The sequence below is a fragment of the Saccostrea echinata genome, unplaced genomic scaffold (genome assembly GCF_033153115.1).
Source record: "Saccostrea echinata isolate AGI-Se365-2 ecotype Australia unplaced genomic scaffold, CSIRO_AGI_Sech_v1 ptg000030l, whole genome shotgun sequence".
Classification (NCBI taxonomy): Eukaryota; Metazoa; Mollusca; class Bivalvia; order Ostreida; family Ostreidae; genus Saccostrea; species Saccostrea echinata.
Genome location: NW_026889779.1, coordinates 10,418,249 through 10,440,249, shown reverse-complemented (window position 1 = coordinate 10,440,249; position 22,001 = coordinate 10,418,249). Strand labels below are relative to the sequence as shown.

Genomic DNA, 22,001 nt, shown 5'->3' with positions numbered 1-22,001 from the left:
TATGGATATTATTGTTATTGCGCACAGCGGTGCTTACATCGAACAATCGTCCAATCCAATGAATGAGCAAAAAAGCATGATGGTCTTCTACATGTTTATATTTTACTACAAACACGTGAGTCAGGAAAATTTAGGACGCAATTTCAAAAGATTGCGGGAAAGTCAACAAATAGTTTTTACCGTTGTAAAACATTTTAGGAATGACTCTAATTCTTGGCCAAATTATTCGAGTATAACCTGGTTTGGGTCAGTTTACGCTTTATAATCCGCGAAGCGGATTATAAAACAGCGTAAACTGACCCAAACCAGGTTATACTCGAATAATTTGGCCAAGAATTAGAGTCATTCCTTATAATTTAATTCTAAAATCATTAAACAACTGTGGGTGTAAAATTTCGTTGCTTTTTATTAGTTCAAATTTGCCGCTCAATAATACAACCCTAGTAACGGAAGTGATGGGAAGCGAGGGGAGGTAAAAACTGATACATAGTCCTAGCAGCCATGTTGTTTTGTTTACATTTGGTAAGATCCAAGTTACTGTTTGAAGTTAAAGGTACGTTTATTAAATCTGGAATTTTCCATGAATCCCGAGGACTGGAAATGAGAGGATTGCATGGATACAGACGATTCAGCTGGTTGTCAGGGGGGTGTGTCCCCATACCAAACCAGGTTATACAGAAATAATTTGTGTTCCTTTTTGGATATTAACCAATCAGAGGCTAGAATACAAACAAAATTAAATTATTTATATGTAAATGTGAGCATGGAATTCGTAGATAATGATGTAAATATATTGTATTAAGTGTGTAAAATACTTGGATAAATGCATCATGTCTTTCCGAGAGCAATTTGAAAAACTGGCCTTTTCGAAACGTACATGTAATACTTTTTGCAGTAACCCATAATGCAACTCATTTAGCCGATTGGTCTGTTTGTCAGTCACCTTGGTGCCTTATTTAGCATGTAAATTTATTCTGACGTCACAGAAAATAGTTTCCTCGACTTCTTTTACAAGACTGTGGTTGTGCCCCCCCCCCCCCCCCCGAAAAAAATAAAAATAATTAAAAAAAAAAAACACACAGAAACTGAAATTGCTTATTACGGGCCTGTCATGCATAAGTAACATAAATTTTTCAACAGTTTTATGTTTATTTTAATATCATTAGTAAGCGTCAAGTTATTTTCGTTTTGTATCATAATCTTGTTAGCTACTAGAAAGTTTAATTCCATCGGGTTCGGCATTTATAAAATAGCATAACCAGGTTTATTTCCCGCGATTGTCAGACCAAAGATTTTTTCTGAACACGAGTTTAGAAGTTTAGGCTAGGCATCATGCCGAAGAAACCTGCTAGAAATGGGTTTTACTTTTTCATGAAGGACATCGAACCATCGCTTAGAAAGGAAGGGCGTGTTTTTCCTAATGGCATCCAGGACGTTGTTCCCATTGCACACCCTCGATGGAAGGTAATTAACTTGTATTAATTTTATATTTGAACAGGTCCAGTACAATCAGTACATTTAGCTACGTAGCTAGAGTTACGTACCGTAGTTTTATTTAGGTATTTCAATGCAACTTTTCACAATTTTGCTTTTTATTTAAAAAAAGACAAAAAATCGCATGTAAATCACTGTAAATGACTACTAATATTTATACTAGGGATTTTCAAAAAAGCAATTCAAAGCAGAGATAGTTTAAACATTGCTGTGCTTGAACACTTTTAAGCAAAAGATGTATTTCTATTGTTTGAGTAACTGTACACCACCTTGTGTGTGATGAAGCATGGATAAGTATGACCACTTCACATTATGCTGAATAATTACCAATCAATTAGGCGTAATAAAAATATATGTTTGTTTACGGTTACCCGACCGACCCCATATTTTATCGCCGACCCAAATTTTTTTCATCGTAAAAATCCGGAAGTCACTCGCCGGTCAGTTTAACTTTTATATGCATCTTAATCATGGTCAAATGTTTGAAATTGAAATAGAAAGTACTAGAATCAAAATGGCATGTTTCATATCTACATTATCGTTATTCTATTGCCCATTACAAGCCCAAAAACAAAAGTAAAGCAATAAGCAATGGTTTAACTGTTTTGTATTTCAACCAATTCATGTGAATTTGTGTATAAAAAAATTCAATAAAATAAAAAAAAAATCCTACCTACTGACCCTCTCTTATTTCAGCATGTAACTGTAAACAAACATCTTTTTTTATTATGCCTTACCATGATAACCAGAAATGGTCTTCTTTATTATTTCATTCAAGAAGTAACTGTTTGGTCACAATTAACTGTTGTATATTGCCCCCAAAATTTTAGAACTTTGATTGCAATTACACAGAAAAAGGCACATTTTCAAGAGTGATTATATAAATATGCACGAGCGTAAAAAATAAATTTTATTTTATTCATTTGAGGATAAAAATGGGTAATGTGCATTGTTGAATGAGATGCGGGTGAGCCTGAGAACCAAGTTATTAATTTTTTTAGGCCTAACCATATGAAGAAAACTTGGTTTTGTTCTGGTGCATAATTTTGATTGGTGTGGAATAAAATTTAGACATTACTCGGTCCACTGAGAGAGAAAAATTGGAATTTTAACGTGGAATTTGTTGCCATATGCCTTTAAAATATTTAATTTTAGATAATGATCAAGATAAAAAAAAAACCACTTAAAATAAACTTCTGAAAAATTAAACCAAAGGATAAGATAGAAAAATTTTCCAACTAGACACAAGAAATATTTTATTTTCATTTTTTTTTTAATTCTGCAGAACTTTATTCATGGTATATTCCGATGCATTTATTTTGAATATTTATATATAGGCTCTTACAGATAAAGAGAGAGCAGTGTATGATCAGAGGGCTAAGGAATATAAAAAGCAAATGAAGGGAGCCAGTGGGGATTGCTACAGAATGGACAACCAGGGAAAACTGCTCTCAGTAAGAATTCTGCAATATTGTATATAGGAACTTGATGATCCTAAGCTTTTTAGTGACCATCCTTTTGGGTCTTATATAATGTGCTGCACATTCTTTCTAAGCGAAAATAATAATAATGCACATTGATGACATGTAGATTTCCATTTTCAAATTGATTAAAGATGCATTAAAATTAAGTTGGTCAATAAAAAAAGATTGTTGAGATAAATATACTAAAAATAATAAATTAAGGGATTTTCCACTGCCATGTGTAGGGCTGTATTTAGGCTCCATTCCAAATTACAAAAATCCTTCCTTTTTCCCAGTAAAATAACTGTTACAGTTGGAGTTGAAAATCAATAGAATTACTAAAGTTTGAAGACGAATTGTTCAAGTGATGCATTGATTAATCTACTCTTTGATTAAAAGTTCTAAATAATTAAACAAAAGCTCAATTTTATTGATCATTAGTGTTTATTTCTTGAAAATTGTCATGTGATATAATTTCCCAATCATTGATAAAATATCATTAAATTCCCAATTCAAAGGGCCCAGGCCCCATTCCCAAAATTTAGTGGAAAATCCCTGATTAATTACACTATGCCCCTTGTGTCAGCATCCAAGGTGAAAATAATTAGGAACAGGTCTATGCCAAAGTATCTACAGGCAAAAGTAGGACACAACTTGCATGATGCATGCTGACAGATTTTTTCGGATACATGTACTACATAAACTAAATATTTGATAACCCATGTTTACTTACTCATGAAGGCATATGCATGAGATTATTCCAGTATAGTTTGTATAAATATTATAATACTTATACAATGGAAATGTTTGTGATTGACCCATTCTAGGAGCGTGTAGATGTTGAAGCTGAGACTGAACAGCTGCGACTAAAGCAGAGAATGTCTGTCCGAGAGAAATGGCCTCCTGGAGAAGGTCAGTTGGCATATAGTTATATGGATTAGAATCAGTCAAATTTATTGATGGTTCACTTTAACTGGATTTTATGTTATTACATTCATAAACTACCAGATAGAAATTTTTGTTGTTATTAATTTGGATTTGATCATATATTTTATTCTTTTTATTGCTTAAAATCAAGTTTCACACAATTTCTTTTCAGAGGTTGCAAATGAAGTGTTTTATTTAATCAACTTCCAAACACTGTGTCTGACTGATGATGGTCATTATTTGCCCGCAGAAATCGGTGTAATTGAATACAGCATCAAGCGAGGCATTAGTAAAAAACTCCACAGATTTATAGAACCAGGTAAACAGTGTAATTTATATGGAAACAAAGTGTGCAACTGAAATAGACAATGATAGAATGCATATTGCTCTAGGAATTTAAGAATTAATGTAGATTTAAATGAATTAATATAATGTGATTGCATGTGTAGAATGAGTAACAATAAAAAGTCTTGGGCAGTTTTATTTGATATCTGCAATAAAAGGGATCACTGCTTTAGCTTTGGATAAATACCAAAATATGATTTGCTACACACTACCAAGAAGTTAGCATTTTTAACTCACTTCCATGAAGCTTAATATGCTAAACCCTCAGCATCCCAGATTAAAGTTTTTGGAGCAGTTTTCTTTGTAAGTACTTCTATGTTTCACTGTACAGAGTTCTCTTTTGTCTATCTTTGGAATATCAAAGTTTTATATAGGAATATATATAAAAAAAATCTTTCAAAATATTCTCAAGAACAGCAAAGACATGATTATTCATATTTAAATTGATGCATCCTCAGGTAATGTAGATTCAAATTTGTTCAAATTATGACCCTGCAGGGGTTGGGTAGGGATATACATGGAAAAATCAGCTGATGAAAAACACCAGGGCTATGGTGACTCAGGTGAGCATTCTGGTCCATGGACCTCTTGTTTTATTTCCCCTTCTGTTTCAATTCTTATGGACGATCCGAGTACATGTATTCTACTATAGACTTGCTACATGTGCTGGATCTGACTTAATTTTCCTGCTGAATGAACGGGTTAAAGTATTTGGAGCAGATCTTATTCCCAGGTAACTATAAGCCCTATGGTGATTATGTGACTAAACTTGCATGCATGATGCATCTAGGGATGCACACAACCAGACTTGCTTCAGATGGTACATTTTACAGATGACTGAACAGGTTAAAGTTTTTGGAGGATGTCTTTTCCCAAGTAACTCTCTGTCCTACCTAGACCAAACTTGGGTGGATGATTCATCTAGGGATACATGTAATCTGACTTGCTTTGGATGCTTGAATTGACATACTTTTCCTATTGATTGAACATGTTTAATTTTTTGGAGCAGATCTATTCCCAAGTAACTTTCAAACTTTACAGTGACTTATCTTTCATGGAAGATGTAATAGGTACATACCCAAGTTACTGTAAATCTTACCCAGACCAAACTTGTACAGAATGTTGTATCTAGGGAATCAAATTACCAAAACATTTGGTTTGCGACTTTGCCTTTCAGATAGATGACATTCGTCGAGGTCAACTGTGATTACCTATGTTTATTTTTTCAGGAAGGATTCCTTTGGGATATAAAGGAGTTTGTAAAGAAAAAAGTAAGAACATTTTCATGAATTTTATTGCTAATCTCAGACTCGGAAAAGAAAATGTGTTTAAACATTAGCTTTTCAGTTTTTACTGTAGTATGTTTTTGTTAAGTTTATATTTTAATAAATTTATTTAAAAAGGTGAGGATTACCATAAAATTCCAATGGAGAATTTTGAGAATGCTGACTCTAATTACAGAGGTTTATGGATCCAGTTAGAAAATTTTGTAAATCCTAATGGAGAGAAACCAGAATACCCTCCATTTTATTGTCTGGTTGGTTCATATTATATATGATAAAGAATGCTGGATTTAAATATAACTGGATAGATAAAAGATGTATAGGCTTAATCTACTTCTGTGATTCATATTTTTGAACCTTAGCTTGTATATTTCATCATGAAGGTAATGTTACGTTGCTTTGTTTTATAGGGCAATGACATTAAAGAAACAGTGTACTGTTTGGAATGGATTCATGGGAGAGCCTGTCTTGGAATCCCTAATCGTCTGAAGAAAGTTTATGAATTAGAGGGCATGGTCACAGACCTGTTTCAACACATAGGTCACTCTGTGTCAAAGACACGAGTTATTGAAATGCTGACTTCAAATTCTTGGGATTATGAGCCCAAAACCAGGTATTTGAAGGGTGTGTAGTTAAAAAATTCAAACACCAGCCCAGGGGTAGTGGCAGAAAAAAAATTACCAAGTGAAAATTAACTAGCCCAAATGTAAGGAAAAAAGTAACAATTTAAAAAAAAAAAATGTTATATTTTATATCAAATGACATTTGCTCTTTGGTTGAGGATATCTACAAACAGAGGAGTGGAGGAAATTCGGATTAGATAAAAAAAAACAATTGCTTTTAGAAGTAATACATGTACTGCAAAATAAGAATGATGAATATTTATGAACAATAGGACTAGGCTCCTTGGAATTTTTTCATTGTTTGGGAATTTAGTTAGCAAAAAGAAAGGGAAAATACCTGCAGTTCTTTTCATGCATTACATGGGTAGTTTTGAATTTTCACTAGGCTGAGGGCTACCTCCATATAAAACACCAATAGACCGACCTTAAATACAGTAGCCCATGAGTGTTGGACAATCCTAATTGCACACCCTTGAGTTGTAACTTAATTTACCTTAGAACCTTTTTAGCTCACCTGAGCCGAAGGCTCAAGTGAGCTTTTCTGATCACATTTTGTCTGTAGTCCGTCTGTCTGTCTGTCCGTCCGTCCGTCTGTAAACTTTTCACATTTTCGACTTCTTCTCAAGAACCACTGGGCCAATTTCAACCAAACTTGCCACAAAGTATCCTTGGGTGAAGGGGATTCAAATTTGTTCAAATGAAGGGCCACGCCCTCTTTCAAGAGGAGATAATAAAGAATTAGTGAAAAATTAATAGCATCTTTTAAAAATCTTCTTCTCAAGAACCACAAAGCCAGGGAAGATGAAACTCATGTGGAAGCATCCTCAGGTAGTGTAGATTCAAGTTTGTTCAAATCATGACCCCCGGGGGTAGGGCGGGGCCACAGTGGGGGATCAAAGTTTTACATAGAAATATATAGGAAAAATCTTTAAAAATATATGGAAGCATCCTCATGTAGTGTAGATTCAAGTTTGTCCAAATCCTGACCCCCCGGGGGAAGGGCGGGGCCACAATGGAGGATCAAAGTTTTACATAGAAATATATAGGAAAAATCTTTAAAAATCTTCTTCTCAATAACAGCAAAGCCCTAATTGGTCATATTTATATGAAAGCATCCTCAGGTAGTGTAGATTCAAGTTTGTTCAAATCCTGACCCCCCGGGGGAAGGGCGGGGCCACAATGGAGGATCAAAGTTTTACATAGAAATATATAGGAAAAATCTTTAAAAATCTTCTTCTCGGGAACAGCAAAGCCCTGATTGATCATATTTATGTGGAAGTATCCTCAGGTAGTGTAGATTCAAGTTTGTTCAAATCCTGACCCCCCGGGGGTAGGGCGGGGCCACAATGGAGGATCAAAGTTTTACAAAGAAATATATAGGAAAAATCTTTATAAATCTTCTTCTCAGGAACAGCAAAGCCCTGATTGATCATATTTATGTGGAAGTATCCTCAGGTAGTGTAGATTCAAGTTTGTTCAAATCATGACCCCCTGGGTTAGGGTGGGGCCACAATGGAGGAAAAAAGTCTGAAATAGAAATGTATAGGAAGATATCTTCTGATGAAGAACTGCAAAGCCATGATTAGTCATTTTGATATGGAAGCATCCTCAGGTAGTGTAGATTCAAATTTGTTAAAATGATGACCCCAGGGGATAGGGATGGGCTATAATGGGGGATCGAAAATTTTACATAGGAACATATAGGAAAATATCTTCTTCTCAAGAACTGAAAATCATGTTTAGTCATTTTGATATGGAAGCATCCTCAGGTAGTGTAAATTCAATTTTGTTCAAATGATGACCCCCGAGAGTAGGGTGGGGACCAATAGGGGGATCGAAAGTTTTACATAAGAACATATAGAAAAAAATTTCTTCTCAAGAACAGAAAAGCTATGTTTAGTCATATTGATATGGAAGCATCCTCAGGTAGTGTAGATTCAAGTTTGTTCAAATGATGACCCCTGGGATAGGGAGGAGCCACAATGGGGGATCAAATTTTTACAAAGGAATATATGGGAAATTTTTTTTAAAAATCATCTCAAGTACAACAAAGCCATTTGTTATATTGACATGGAAGCATCATCAGGTAGTTTAAAATTCAAGCCCCCCCCCCCCCCCCCCCCGTAATCTTTTCAATACTGAACTGATTTGTGCTTCTGCCTTGCCAATGTGCTCAGGTGAGCGATGTGGCCCATGGGCCTCTTGTTATGTTTTTGGTCATTTGCCAATTAGGGTTTAATGAGGTGAAGATTTGAGGACTCAAATTTCCGGGAACGTTTTGAAAGATGAGGCTTGTTTCTCTGGTTGTAGTAATGTTTTTTTTATTTTAGATGTGATTACCATGAAGAACTGGAATGTAAATACTGCTCACTGGGGATTATTCAAAGATACTCGTGAGTTTTTTATTATTCAGGAAGAATATCCAATATTTTAATGTGATCCTGTAATATAAAGGATCAGAATTTGTTGCTTTTGCTGTAAAGTGAATTAATTACTAGACAGTTCCTATTGATCCTTCTTCAACTTCCTATTTATTTTGGATATCTGTTATTTCGTCAGGTATGCTATCTCAGACAGTTTTTGTGGCCTGTTGAAGATAGAACTGACCAACAGACATCTCCCTGTCCGCTCGGACAACCCAGTGGTAGCTCTTCCACCATCTTCCATGAAAGTCAAAGTTCCGTCACAGAGTCAGAGGTTCGAAAAATCCCCAATTAAACAGAGCAACAGTTACAGTGCCCTAGCTAAGGTAATATTAATATGTATTTCTGTAGAAGCCTGTAGACATCCTGCTCTTGTTTACCTCAAAATAATAATTTTTATCAAATTTACTTTACAGTTCTCTCTGGTAAAAATGAATAGTTCACTTTTGTTTCTAATTTATTTAAAATGTCTTGTAATTTTCTAAAAATTAAAAGTGTCAAATCCAAGAAATAAATCTTTCAAGTGCAACCTCTCTCCTTGAGAATCACTTATTTCTAAGGGGTCAAATTTTCGTGATTTGATGAAAAGTCATTGGTTAGGCCTTAAAAAATTAATAACTTGGTTTCTTTTTATCTCATAAAAAACAGACGTGGGATTTTTGAATTTTTTTTTTTAAATGTCAAAACTAGCAATTTTTAATCAACAGTGCTTCAACATTGAGTAAAGAAATAAAGATAATTTATTTCCTGCTTCTTTCTCTTTTCTCTTGCATTTTCTACATTCTGATGATTCGTGTAATGAAACAACAGCATCATGTTAAACTTACAGACCCAACACTTTTAGTGATGCATTTGGTCAGTTGCTTATGTATCACAACTAATCTAAGAGTGTTACAGCTCTATAAATAGCACTTATGATTTTATTAAACATTGTCAAATTTATCAGTCTTTGATTTACCCACACTAAATGAAATCGGCAAGTCTTGCTGAAGCTTTTCTGGAAACGTCCAAGGTTGAGAGAGCTGTCTTTGATAGTGTTATTGAGTTCTAGCATGGAATAACCTTCAGAAACCTCCACTATGTGCCATGGAAGTATTAGAGTCATTCCTTTATGAATTTGCACTGAAATCAATGCCATCATGACCAATCTAAATCTCAACACCTTAACCTGTTAACTCGACGGCCGTATTTGCTATTTTTAACTAGGCCACTACATGTAGTCTGGATCATTTTGATGTTTGTCAAACCTTTAACTGATAGGAGTATCAAAAATGCAGTTGGGAATTCCGGAAGATAGTTTTTTTTTTGTAAAATAAGCTTATTGTGTTAAAAATGTAATTAGAAACTAAAAATATTGGCAGAATTTGAAATTTTTACCCTTTGAGCATCTTTCTATTACAAGCATTCATGGTTATTTCTTGAGAGGTACAGTGTTTGTGTACAAGTTCTAGTATCTCACACAACTATTACTGGTAGATACTAGTAAAAAGTATTCATGCTGTTTAAAGATACTCTACACTTTTCTAGAAGAATTTTAAAGATGAAAGTTCAGATGAAAGCGATGATGACAATCAGTCTATGACCTCCCTTAGACGTCCTCACCTCCCAGGTAAAGCATTTCTGTTGTCTCATTCATTGGTCATATTGATTATGATTCAGCTTTGTATAAATCACATTCATTATGATTCAACTTTGTAAAAATCACATTGATGACAGTTCAACTTTGTACACGTCACTTTGATTACAGTTCAGCTTTGTACAAGTCACATTGATTACAGTTCAGCTTTGTACAAGTCACATTGATTACAGTTCAGCTTTGTACAAGTCACCTTGATTACAGTTCAGCTTTGTAAAGTGTAACAACACATTCATAGGTTAACAGTGATTTTTCTACAATTTTTAAAAGGGGCCTGTGCCTTTTCAATTGGGAAAAATTGTCGACATTTGTGTCAAATTGGGAAAAAACAATAAGATTGTAATTAACCTTCATATTGACAAGTAAAATAAAATAATAAGTAAATGTAATATCATTTATTGAATTTATTTGCTACAAAATTTTTCAAGTTCAACAAAATGGACAGTTCTACATTTTAATTTTCTTTCATTTTTGTATTTTGATTGTCCTATAGATATTCTTTTTTTTTTAACATTATGGTAGAATTATAAATTGAGAAAAAAAAAATCATTCCCGATTTCTCGTTATTGCTCGCATTGGAGATGGAATAATCTTGACACTATTTACAAGCATGTATTGCTGTATCGCATATTTCTCTGCAATGCCAGTCTCTGCAGGATGAAGAAACAGTTTAATTTTCGTGAAATCAAGGACACTTGTTGTAGAACTACTAGTACTTGCAAATTACAAATAAAGCTATGCTTAACAGATTCACATGCATATTTAAATTTCTTATGATGTATTGACACAAAAGTTTGACTTCCACATGATCGATTTTCCAAGTCTTGCAAACACACAATTAAACTGTTGTTTTTCGCCGTTATTTTAAGCGTCCGAATGACCAAAAACAATAGCGTTCCATTTTAGATAAGTCGTACATAAAAAATTCAATTAAACCAAAACAATACGTTTTGATTTTGGGAAAAAAGCAGTTGAAAATTGGGAAAAAATCGGTAATTTTTAAGAGGGGAAAGGGCCGATATTCGGACCTAAATTGAGTGTAGAAAAATCACTGGTTAAGAAGTACATAATACTTGATATGATAAGGTAAGGATCTTAAATATTTTTTAAACATTTTTAATTTAGTAAATATGGCACCAGCACCAAGAGATCCATGGGCAGAACAGCAAAAACCTAAAGTAGCAAATATGGGACGAGGCATGTGGTCTGGCACACCTATTCCCTCCAAACCTCCACCCCCTACAGCTACACAGACAGAGTTTCCATCGTTGGGTCGTGGTATGGGAGGTGTAGCAGGTGCTCCCTCTTTAGGTTTTACCTCTAATGGTGGAGATTTTCCAGGACTAGGAAGGGGGACTGGATTACAAGGGGTAGGGATTGGGAGAGGAGTTCCTTTAAGTCATGCCCAGCAGCCAGGTAGGACAACAAGATAAGATGTTAATCAAATCTGATGGGTTTTTTTAAAAGTTATATTTGTTTAAGTATTGAAAGGACATTGAAATGAAAATCAAATGCAAATGTTAAGCATTGGCATTTTTCACACTTGCTTTTCTTTTGTATAATATATATCAACAGCAGGACAAAAGTTTGCAGGAAGAGCTATGGCCCCAGATCCAAGTTCAGCACCAGTCCCTCCAGCAGCTTGGGTAAAAGAGGAACCCTCCAAACCAGTAAGAAACTAAGAATGATATATGCCAAAAGATGATATAAAATAGAATGTGAAAGTCTTTGAAAAGTTGAGACTTTACGTTGCATCCGATTGTTTCCCAAAATTCTATCCAGCCTACAATTCTTTCTATAGCTGTTTGATAACTGATTAAAATGTTGAATGCAGAGTTACTGACACTTGTAATTCTTTGTTTGATTTTTTAAGAATTTATTTTGAAGTGTATTTGATGGTTTTTAATGACTATTTTTGTTTCAGACTTTAAACAGTATATCACACAGTCTACAAAACAGTCAAGCCCCTAAGGAATCTTCTGCTGTACCCCCGGGATTTAAGGCTATGGAGCCTCCAGTCAGGGCACAAATTCCACAGCAACAATTAGCCAGCAGATTAACCGCTCCACCTCAGAGAGGTTATTGTTTTTTGAAGCAGATTAAAGTTTTTGGAGCAGTTCTCATTTCCAAGAAACAATAAACCCTATGTTGACTAAACTTGCATGGATGATACACCAAAGGATGCACACTATCAGGCTTGCTTCAGATGCTGGATCTGATCTACATTTTCTGGATGAGTGACCAGGATAAAGTTTTTGAAGCAGATCTCATTTCCAAGAAACTATAGATCTATATTGACCAAACTTGCATGGATGATAGATCTAAGCATCCACACTATATACTGGACTTGCTTCAGATGCTAGATATGACCTACATTTTCCGGATGAGTGACATGTTAAAGTTTTTGGAGCAGATCTCATTTCCAAGTAACTATAAGGCCTATCTGAACTTGCATGGATGATAAATAAAGGGATGAACACTTTCAAACATGCTTTAAATGCTGGATTTGACTTACATTTTCTGGATGAGTGACTCGTTTAAAGTTTTTAGATAAGTCTATTCCCAAGTAAATGCAAGCCCTTTTAGACCAAAATTGCATTAATGTTGCATCTGGGAATGCACACTACTAGATACAGATAGTAGACATTCACATTTAAATCATGGTCCCAGGGCCACAGTTGAGGGTCAAATTTTTATATACTTGTAATATTATTTAAAAAAATATTCTTAAGAAGAGCTGTGCCACAGTTACACATAATGATAAGCGGCAGTTCTACATGGTCCCAGGGCCACAGTTGAGGGTCAAATTTTTATATACATGTAATATTATTTTAAAAAATCTTCTTAAGAGCTGTGCCACAGTTACACATAATGATAAGCGGCAGTTCTACATGGTCCCAGGGCCACAGTTGAGGGTCAAATTTTTATGTACATGTAATATTATTTTAAAAAATCTTCTTAAGAGCTGTGCCACAGTTACACATAATGATAAGCGGCAGTTCTACATGTATGTAGTGTAGAATCAGAATTGTGCAAATCGTGGCCCGTGGTGTAGGATAGAGCCACAATCAGAAATTCCTCAAGTCTTCCTATCAAGAACAGTATTAAATCTTTTGATATTGGAACCTTAATTAAGCTATAATGGATTATCCTACTCTGTAAGATTTAACACAGTTCAATAAGCCTTTTTCAATATTATTTTTAGAGACTACAAGTTAAGGGCAGTGAAGTGTATATCTTTTATAGTGAAATTGACTGGAAGTTGTGTTTATCTTACAGAAGTCACTGGAAGAGGAAAAGGAATCATGGGAACTATTGATCCATCACTGAAACTTCCGAAAGGCCGTGGTTACGCTCCTCCAGGAATGGGTAAGCAGACATTTGTGGTTGTACATAAAAATGAGTGTCGCTGTGTGGTCGAGATCGATAAAAATTATGTGTTATGTGTAATACATTTTCTAGCTCACCTCAACGAAGTTGGGGGAGCTTATGTAATACCCTTGGCCTCTGTGTCGGCGTCCCAGATTAAGGTTTTTGGAGCAGTTTTCTTTTCAAGTACTTCTATGGCCTATATTAGTCAGAGATGCATGGAGGATGCTTCTAGTATGTTTTATTGTATCAGTCAAGGTTTCAGATGCTGCAATTTTAGCTAAAGAATGACCAGGTTAATGTTTTTGGAGCAGGTCTCATTTCCAAGTAACTTTAAGCCCTATATTGACCAAACTTGCATGGATGATACATCTAAGGATGCACACTACTGGACTTGCTTCGGATGCTGGATCTGACGTACATTTTCCAGATGAGTAACCAGGTTAAAGTTTTTGGAGCAGATCTCATTTCCAAGTAACTATAAGCCCTATATTGACCAAACTTGCATGGATGATACATCTAAGGATGCACACTACTGGACTTGCTTTGGATGCTGGATCTGACCTATATTTTCTGGACGATGACCAGGTTAAAATTTTTGGATCAGATCTCATTTCCAAGTAACTATAAGCCATATATTGACTAAACTTGCATGGATGATACATCTAAGGATGCACACTACTGGACTTGCTTCGGATGCTGAAGCTGACCTATATTTTACGGATGAGTAACCAGGTTAAAGTTTTTGGAGCAGATGTCATTTCCAAGTAACTATAAGCCATATATTGACTAAACTTGCATGGATGATACATCTAAGGATGCACACTACTGGACTTGCTTCGGATGCTGAAGCTGACCTATATTTTACGGATGAGTAACCAGGTTAAAGTTTTTGGAGCAGATGTCATTTCCAAGTAACCATAAACACTATATTGACCAAACTTGCATGGATGATACATCTAAAGATTCACACTACTGGACTTGTTTCAGATGCTGGATCTGACCTACATTTTCCGGATGAGTGATCAGGTTAAAGTTTTTGGAGCAGATGTCATTTCCAAGTAACTATAAGCCCTGCATTGACTAAACTTGCATCTAAGGATGCACACTACTGGACTTGCTTCGGATGCTGGATCTGACCTACATTTTCCAGATGAGTAACCAGGTTAAAGTATTTGGAGCAGATCTCATTTCCAAGTAACTATAAGGCCTATCTGAACCAAACTTGCATGGATGATGCATCAAGGGATGAACAATCTCAAACTTGCTTTGGATGCTGGATTTGACTTACATTTTCTGGATGAGTGACTAGTTTTAAGTTTTCAGATAAGTCTATTCCAAAGTAACTGCAAGCCCTATCAGACCAAAATTGCATAAATGTTGCATCTAGGGATGCACACTCCTAGATTATTAGTTTAGTGTGGGCCTTACTTAAAGACAACATTCGTTGAGGTGAGCTCTGCAATCTTTGATTACCTATGTTTTTTTTGAAGATTTTATATTTTAAATAAACAACAGTATAAAACAAACATTATTACATTTTACAGATGTTCAGAGACATCTTCAGATGTTGCAGTTGGGTAACTGATCAAAAAGATTCAAACTGTTTTCATAAGGGAAAGCTGAATGCATATACTGTAAATGTGGAGATCTTAGTTGTTAAATCAGGATTTGCTGAAAGAAGATCACTTGAATCCTAGTTGTAGTAGAATTTGCCTGAAGGACTGGCATGTATTCAATTGGACAATTATACTGTGATGTTTTTGATATTTCTTTGTTTTGGCTTGATTGTGAAGCAACATATGTCCTTTCATCCATCTGTGTGTGTTAGATGGCATCTTTCATGTGCACTATTTTTTTTTCAAGAATATGTTGTAAATGATCAATTACGATTATCCTTTACTTTCAACTGTAGGTAAATCACAAAAGAAGTATTCAATACCACCTTAAGAAAACATAAATGATTACTTAAGGAGGCTGATTAATGATATACAGTTGAACTTGAGTATCTCAAACATTAGCATCTCCAATACCATTGATACAGCAATATCTCAAATCTTCAGATATTTCTCCTGGGTCCCATCTAGTTATAGATGACAAAAGATTGACTGTACATGTAGACATGATGCTTTGTTGTCTTTGAGATGTTTCATTTGTTTTTTGTTTCATATGTACATAAATCATGAGACCATTAATAGTTCCTCAAAATAGCTTTAACCTGGTAAATCCATGGACACAGGGTTGTCTTTCCATCTACTGAGTGCACTTGTATGACGTCAGGTCTTTCTATCCACTCCATAATAATCATGTGTCATTTATATCAGTGCTTTACAATCTGGCCATATTGTCTTTTCTTTTATGAAGAATGAATGTGCAGTTGTTTGATATGTAGGTAGTACATAAAAGTTTTGTTGTAAATGTCTAGGTGACAGAATTTATTTTTCAAAAATAAACTTTTTTAACATTTATGAGTGCGAGTTTTATCTGAGTAGTATACATTAGATTTGCTAGAGTGTATTGTTCTTCAATACGGAAATTAAGAAAAAGTAGATGCTGTCATAAGACAGTAATACCCGAACACAAGTGTTTGCTTCTTAATGTACGCTAGCACCCTCGTACATGGGTAGCGAAGAAGCCACAAAGGTATTCTGTTATTTTCATAAAATAGGTATACATGTATAAAATTGAGCAGAAAATGCACAGGGCCTCTTATAAATGTTAGTACAACTGTATTTCAAATAACTTCATTACCGGTCTGAAATTAAAGATTCTGATGGAAAAAAAACTCTGATTTTAAAAGAGGGAGTTTCAGAAAAATGTTTTTTCAATAAGGAAAAAAAATACGGCCGAAATTGTAACTTGAAAACGTCATTTTTTGACCCCATTTGCATGGCCCCAAGAATGAAAATGAAAATTCCCAAACATTGCTCATCTTCAGGACACGTCATATCATCTTGAATGCAAAAGATGAAATGGCTACTGCGTAAAATATAAGAGGAGTTCTGGGAACCAGGTTTTTATATGACGAAAAACATCTTCTTCTTTTTTTTACCCCCATTAGGCCCCTAGGGTGAAAATACTCCACTTTACATATAATGTAAAGTGGAGTATTTTTTTTTTTTTTTTTTTTGTATGGAACGATTAATTCTTGTTTCCCCCGATTTTCCCTATGGTATATATACATGATAAATAAGTGTACTAAATATAATTTGTGAAGAACTGTCCAACAAGCCCCGGGGTTGAGTATTGGGGGGGGGGGGTCCCTGTCCACATGCACCTGTGTACCAATCATTCCTCGAAAGTAGGGCTGGGCAATAATACCGATATTGCGGTATGTTGACAAAAAATATTCTATTGCAATTCGTTATTGTAATACCGCTATACCGGTAAAATGCTTGGACTTAGGATTTCTATCATTAAATATAAAGAAAAGTAGTCAGAAAGGTTTGGGATCAGGCCAAACAGACAAAAGGTGTTGTATACATTTTTGCATAACTGTAATTCAATCAACAGGATATACTTCATTGGTTATTTATCATAGTTCTACATACAAAAGGAGTTGAATATAATAAGAAAATACCATTTAAATTTTTGTTGAAAATATTGCAACACATTTCGCAATACAGTCAAAAATATCGCAATACGAAATCTTTAGCCAATACCCAACCCTGCTCGAAAGATGAAGCGTTGTGTAAGAGCAGTTTTTGGAACCAGGAATTTGTAGAAAAAACGTTATACTTCAAAATTGTAAAAGTTCATTAGAATACAAGAGAACATCAACATTATTTTTACTTAAGCCAGAAGTTCTCATCAAACGGTAGGTCTGAGAAGCAGTCTAACTTCTGTCCATTCTCAATCTTGTAGTATCGGACTTCACATTTTCGGGTCACCTTGGTACAGCCCTCATATTCCCCGGAATTTGCAGCCGTACCAACGCTGTGGATTAGAAAAAAAATTAAAATTTTCCTTTTTGACATGATATAAAGGACTTTTCTACGTTAAATCAGGGGCGTATAAACTATCGTTAGTATATATGTCCCTGGTTATATTAGGTTTGATCAGTGGATGGTTAAGAAAGGTCATACCTTTTGCAGTACCGTATCCATTAGACAGAACTGATCAAATAAGATTGCTAAATACACAAACTGTGCTGTATATATGCATTTCAAGTTTTATGGTATGCTGTAAGATGGATGACAGTTGCGAAATGATGTTGTCCAATTAATGCATGTACGTGTGCGGTAAAAGACAAATGATTGCAGTTACGCATTGAATTGAGTTAATTTAATACATCCTGATGCAAAAACTTCTAGAGATATTATATTGCACCCGGATCCTTTGCATAGTGTAAATTATATCTTCTACACCACTATAGCTATAGTTTGTAAGAAAGAAATGAGATTAAAGACTTGTTAGATCCTGTATTTGGAACATTAAAATGGTTGTCTTTGTAATGGAAGATAGGGCACGGTTGTTAATGTTCTTCTGAGTGGGGGACGCATGATATGTAAGGGAATGTATTTACATGCAACTATAAAATTGCGTAATTTGGTCTATTTAGATTCAAAAATGACCCTAAAGACCTTGGTCCCTGCCAAGAGTCGGAGCTTGTCTTTGTACACTTTCTACATTTATTTCGTTGTTCTATTGCCACTTGTACAATGTACATGTACTGTGTATAAAATTCTATATCGGAGGCAATACTCAATATCATTTATTTCTCCGTTCTTTAAAAACACGATACATGTACCTTGCAATGTTGCAATTTATGAAATAACAAGACAACCACACACACAAAAATAATTACATTTTAACATGTTTTAAAAATACTGTTATTGATAGATAAAAAAAGGAGAATAACTGATAAAGATTCATTATAGATAATGAATATTTGTGTGTGTTCGATTTTTCATCATCAAGAAAAATTATTTGTCAGAAAAAATATTACTGTTTGGAGGAAAATTTTAAAAATGATGGTTTTTTAATATACACACAAAGAATGTTACTCTAGAATAATGTAGAAATAATTTTATTTCATTTAAGAATACAATCTGAATGGGTTTTTTTTTTGGGGGGGGGGGGGTCCCTCTGATAAACTATCGAAATAGAAAATTTACGCTGTCTTGTCTTTTTCACTATAATTAATTGCAATTGGTGGTGGCAAATTGTTTCCAAAGTTGTTTTCACCACTGCATTACATATATGTTTTGGTGTTGCGAAAGCTACCGATTACACACACATATTGTACTCACTGGCAGCATGACAGCATGTAACCTTTACATTCGCACTCTTCGCATACTTCAGGGAACAGTATCCGTCCATTTGACCAATTATATCCGCGGTACGAACAGTAAAACGTTACATGCTGCTTATCTACAAAAAAAAAGGTTTTCCGTAAAAAAATAAAATAAAATAAAAATACAGGTCAAAATATTAATAATATTATTACTGCAGTTTCGGTAAAAATAAAAATCTATGCAGCCTTTATTATGGTGTGATTGACAAAAATGAACAATTTTTATTACTAGAATACTGTCATGTTTTTTTGTGTGTGTGTGTGTTTCAAGTAAAAATAAATAAATAAAAATAAAGATATTGATAAAAAAAAATGTTGCATCAGTTCTCATACCCATATATCGAATGTATTTCAATTTTCATCAGCCTTTCTCATTCTCAAAACAAATTAAATCACATTTGGCGATGAATATGAAAATACTTTTGTTGTTTGTATGTTGTTGTAGTTGTTTAGTGTGATGATTTGTTTGTTAGTTGTTATATTCGTCTTTTAAGCTTTCGAGAATCTTATGCTTTACATTTCAAGGAAACTACTTACATACGACTGTCAAATACCAATCGGCATTTCTCGGCTGACTCCGATACGCTCCACACAAAACTTGGATGTGATTGGTGGAGGAATATGCATCAAACCGATGCATTTCTCCGCCGGAACTGGCCTTTAACTCATTTCATATTTCGCTCTGCACAAAGTTCACCAAAAAAGTTTCCTATCTTGTCTAATTCTTTCTTGAATATTGGTCTTGATTACAATATTCTGTTAGTAGTCTTTGAAAGCAGAAACACAGTGTTGGGCACACCAAAAAAGTTACTCGGATTTTAAAGAAAGAATATTTGGAGGCATTTTAAATTGGATCACATTATTGCATTAGCAAAATGGTAGAATACCATTCACGTCTGAGTTTAGTGTGCGAGGCACGAGTCACCCGAGGAGCTCCGAGTGGTCAAATACATTCAATCAAGATTTTGAATGAAATTTTTCATTTAATCTTCAAAAATCTAATAATTTTAATTTCTTTTTCTTTCACACTAATACATGTTTAAGACTTTTTTGCAAACTCAAAATATCGAGAGAAACGGTTCGAATACTTCCTACCTTTGTCGTATCGAATCCTGTTAAACCGGTACCTACATGCACCATCAGTGTGCCAGAAAAGTAACGGCACAAAGAGCACAGAGAAGCTGAAACTAACTTGGTTCATTTCTCAGACCTCCTTGAAGAGGTCTCATGGTTGAGGTCTCTTTTTAAAACAGCAGCTATTGATCCACTGCTCATCTTGATGCATGTTTCACCATCCGTCTATTCTAACCTTTACGGTAAATCTTTCATGTAACATGTTTGCGCAATCCATCAAGAAAACTGAGAGAAATGCGTCTATGACTGATTGCAAAAGGTGTGCAAATAAATTTCACATGTCCTTTCAACTTTTTTTTTTATTTAAAATGTTTTTCACGTTTTTACATATTAATTGTTAACGAGTGACGCAAAGGATAGATAAATTGTTTTATGTTTCCTAACAGACAATAGATCTTTTATATACTTATATAAAAACAATTATCGGAAATGTTCTGCATTTATTTTCATTTCTCCGAAATTGATGGGTATCAGATAAATTGCTAGAAAATAAAATGCAAAGAACCACTGATGTGGAACGGAAGAGGAAATAGGGACTGTATGCTGGTGGAACAGATAGGGTCGAACGCTTATAGAGTAAAATATTAACGAAGAATTTTTTTCGTCAACTAATAACAGTGTCCTGTAAAGTTTATCCAATAGATTAGCAAAAATACACAGACAACTGAAGAATGGTTAGTGTAACCCCCCCTTTTCTGAGAATTTTTTAGACACAACAACTAAGCAAATATACATGAATTCCTAGCCTATCTTTCCAATACTTCGTTTTTTAATATCATTTTCCGTTTTTTGTTAAGTTTTAGAGATTGTCCCTTTACAGTATAGTATTGTGTAAGTAAAATTTAAAGTATTTTCAACTTTAAGTGAGTAGTTTTTATTTGTCAGAAATTCACAGGGCCAAAAAGGCCACAAGTGAACCTTGTTCTTCATACTGTCCTTCCTGATATACTTTATTTTATCAAATAAACTATACAACATGAAAGATAGTAATGTTGTATATTTTTTATATGTTTTTGGATAGGAATGATATGTTTTCGGAATAACAAGTTTATTGCAAATAAATCACATAATTATCGAATAAGAATGAAAAATTATCGAATAGGAATCACATATTTTCGAAATATGAATGACATATTTTCGAAAAGGAAACACGTGTTTTTGAGTATGAATGATATATTTTGGAATAGGAAACACATTTCTAGCTTCTAATATAGGAATAACATTTTATCGAATAGGAATGATATGTTTTAGAATAAAAATAATGAATTCTTTGAATAAGAATAACAAAAAAGTATAATAATGCAACGTTTTACACGCCATACTCTACAGATTATTTTGCTATTTTGCAAACACGCGGAACAAATTCTGCCTTAAGATTTAAAAAAAAATTATTTAAAACATCTTAATCTGTTAATTAAAAATAATGTACCCTTATTCAATAAAATCAACGTTGATTTATAGTAAAGGGATACAACCTTTTTTTAGTTACTGATTTAGATGGGGAACATCTTTGCATTTAAAAGTATGTCATTCTAATATTTACTGAGCACATAAGTTACACTGTGTCAACTGCAATCATTTTACAACTTCAGAAAATAAGATTCTTTCTGTCATGTTGTAAAATTGCCACCCAGTAAATTCAAAATTTACAACATGGCATTTCCTTCAGAGGAAGTCCTGGTTTCATATGTTTATTTTTTTCATAAGTACAGTAAATAATTACCCCCAGATCAATCTGCCCACAGCTAAGGAATATGAATCAGCGGCGGATCCAGGAATCTTGAAAAAGGGGGCCCGACCAGTATGGGGTCGGGATAGGGGCCCATAGCCACACCCAAAAAATTGATTTATTAAATCTTATGTATATTTTAGACACAAAAGGGGGGAGACGGGCCCCCTGGGCCCCCCTAAATCACGCCAGTGTGAATCAAGTCTACAGCGCAAGTAGAAAATTATCATTTATCTTAAATCCTAGATACATGTTACAAGCATATCGCACCTTGTGATA

The 22,001-nt window shown here is 34.4% G+C and overlaps 2 protein-coding genes across 3 annotated transcripts; one reads left to right on the top strand and one right to left on the bottom strand.

Moving 5' to 3' along the window:
* The first annotated feature begins 1,269 nt into the window (after window positions 1–1,269).
* LOC133197267 (protein maelstrom homolog) lies at window positions 1,270–16,031 on the top strand. Of its 2 annotated transcripts, none has more exons than XM_061333227.1 (15): window positions 1,270–1,464; window positions 2,832–2,948; window positions 3,785–3,869; window positions 4,057–4,203; window positions 5,459–5,500; window positions 5,633–5,766; window positions 5,923–6,125; window positions 8,466–8,528; window positions 8,695–8,884; window positions 10,086–10,167; window positions 11,320–11,610; window positions 11,773–11,864; window positions 12,119–12,272; window positions 13,474–13,563; window positions 15,111–16,031. In XM_061333227.1, exons 1-15 carry the CDS (start codon window positions 1,333–1,335, stop codon window positions 15,149–15,151), a joined length of 1,863 nt encoding a protein of 620 aa, XP_061189211.1. In that variant the 5' UTR covers window positions 1,270–1,332; the 3' UTR covers window positions 15,152–16,031. The 2 variants fall into 2 exon arrangements, with proteins under 2 accessions (XP_061189211.1, XP_061189210.1); XM_061333226.1 differs by having other exon boundaries at window positions 11,770–11,864.
* A 1,270-nt stretch (window positions 16,032–17,301) lies between these two features.
* LOC133197268 (uncharacterized) lies at window positions 17,302–20,079 on the bottom strand. Its single transcript, XM_061333228.1, has 3 exons — window positions 19,955–20,079; window positions 18,816–18,936; window positions 17,302–17,499 (listed from the first exon to the last, which is right to left on the bottom strand). The coding sequence occupies exons 1-3, from the start codon at window positions 20,058–20,060 to the stop codon at window positions 17,352–17,354; spliced, it is 375 nt and encodes a 124-aa protein (XP_061189212.1). The 5' UTR covers window positions 20,061–20,079; the 3' UTR covers window positions 17,302–17,351.
* Window positions 20,080–22,001: the final 1,922 nt, after the last annotated feature.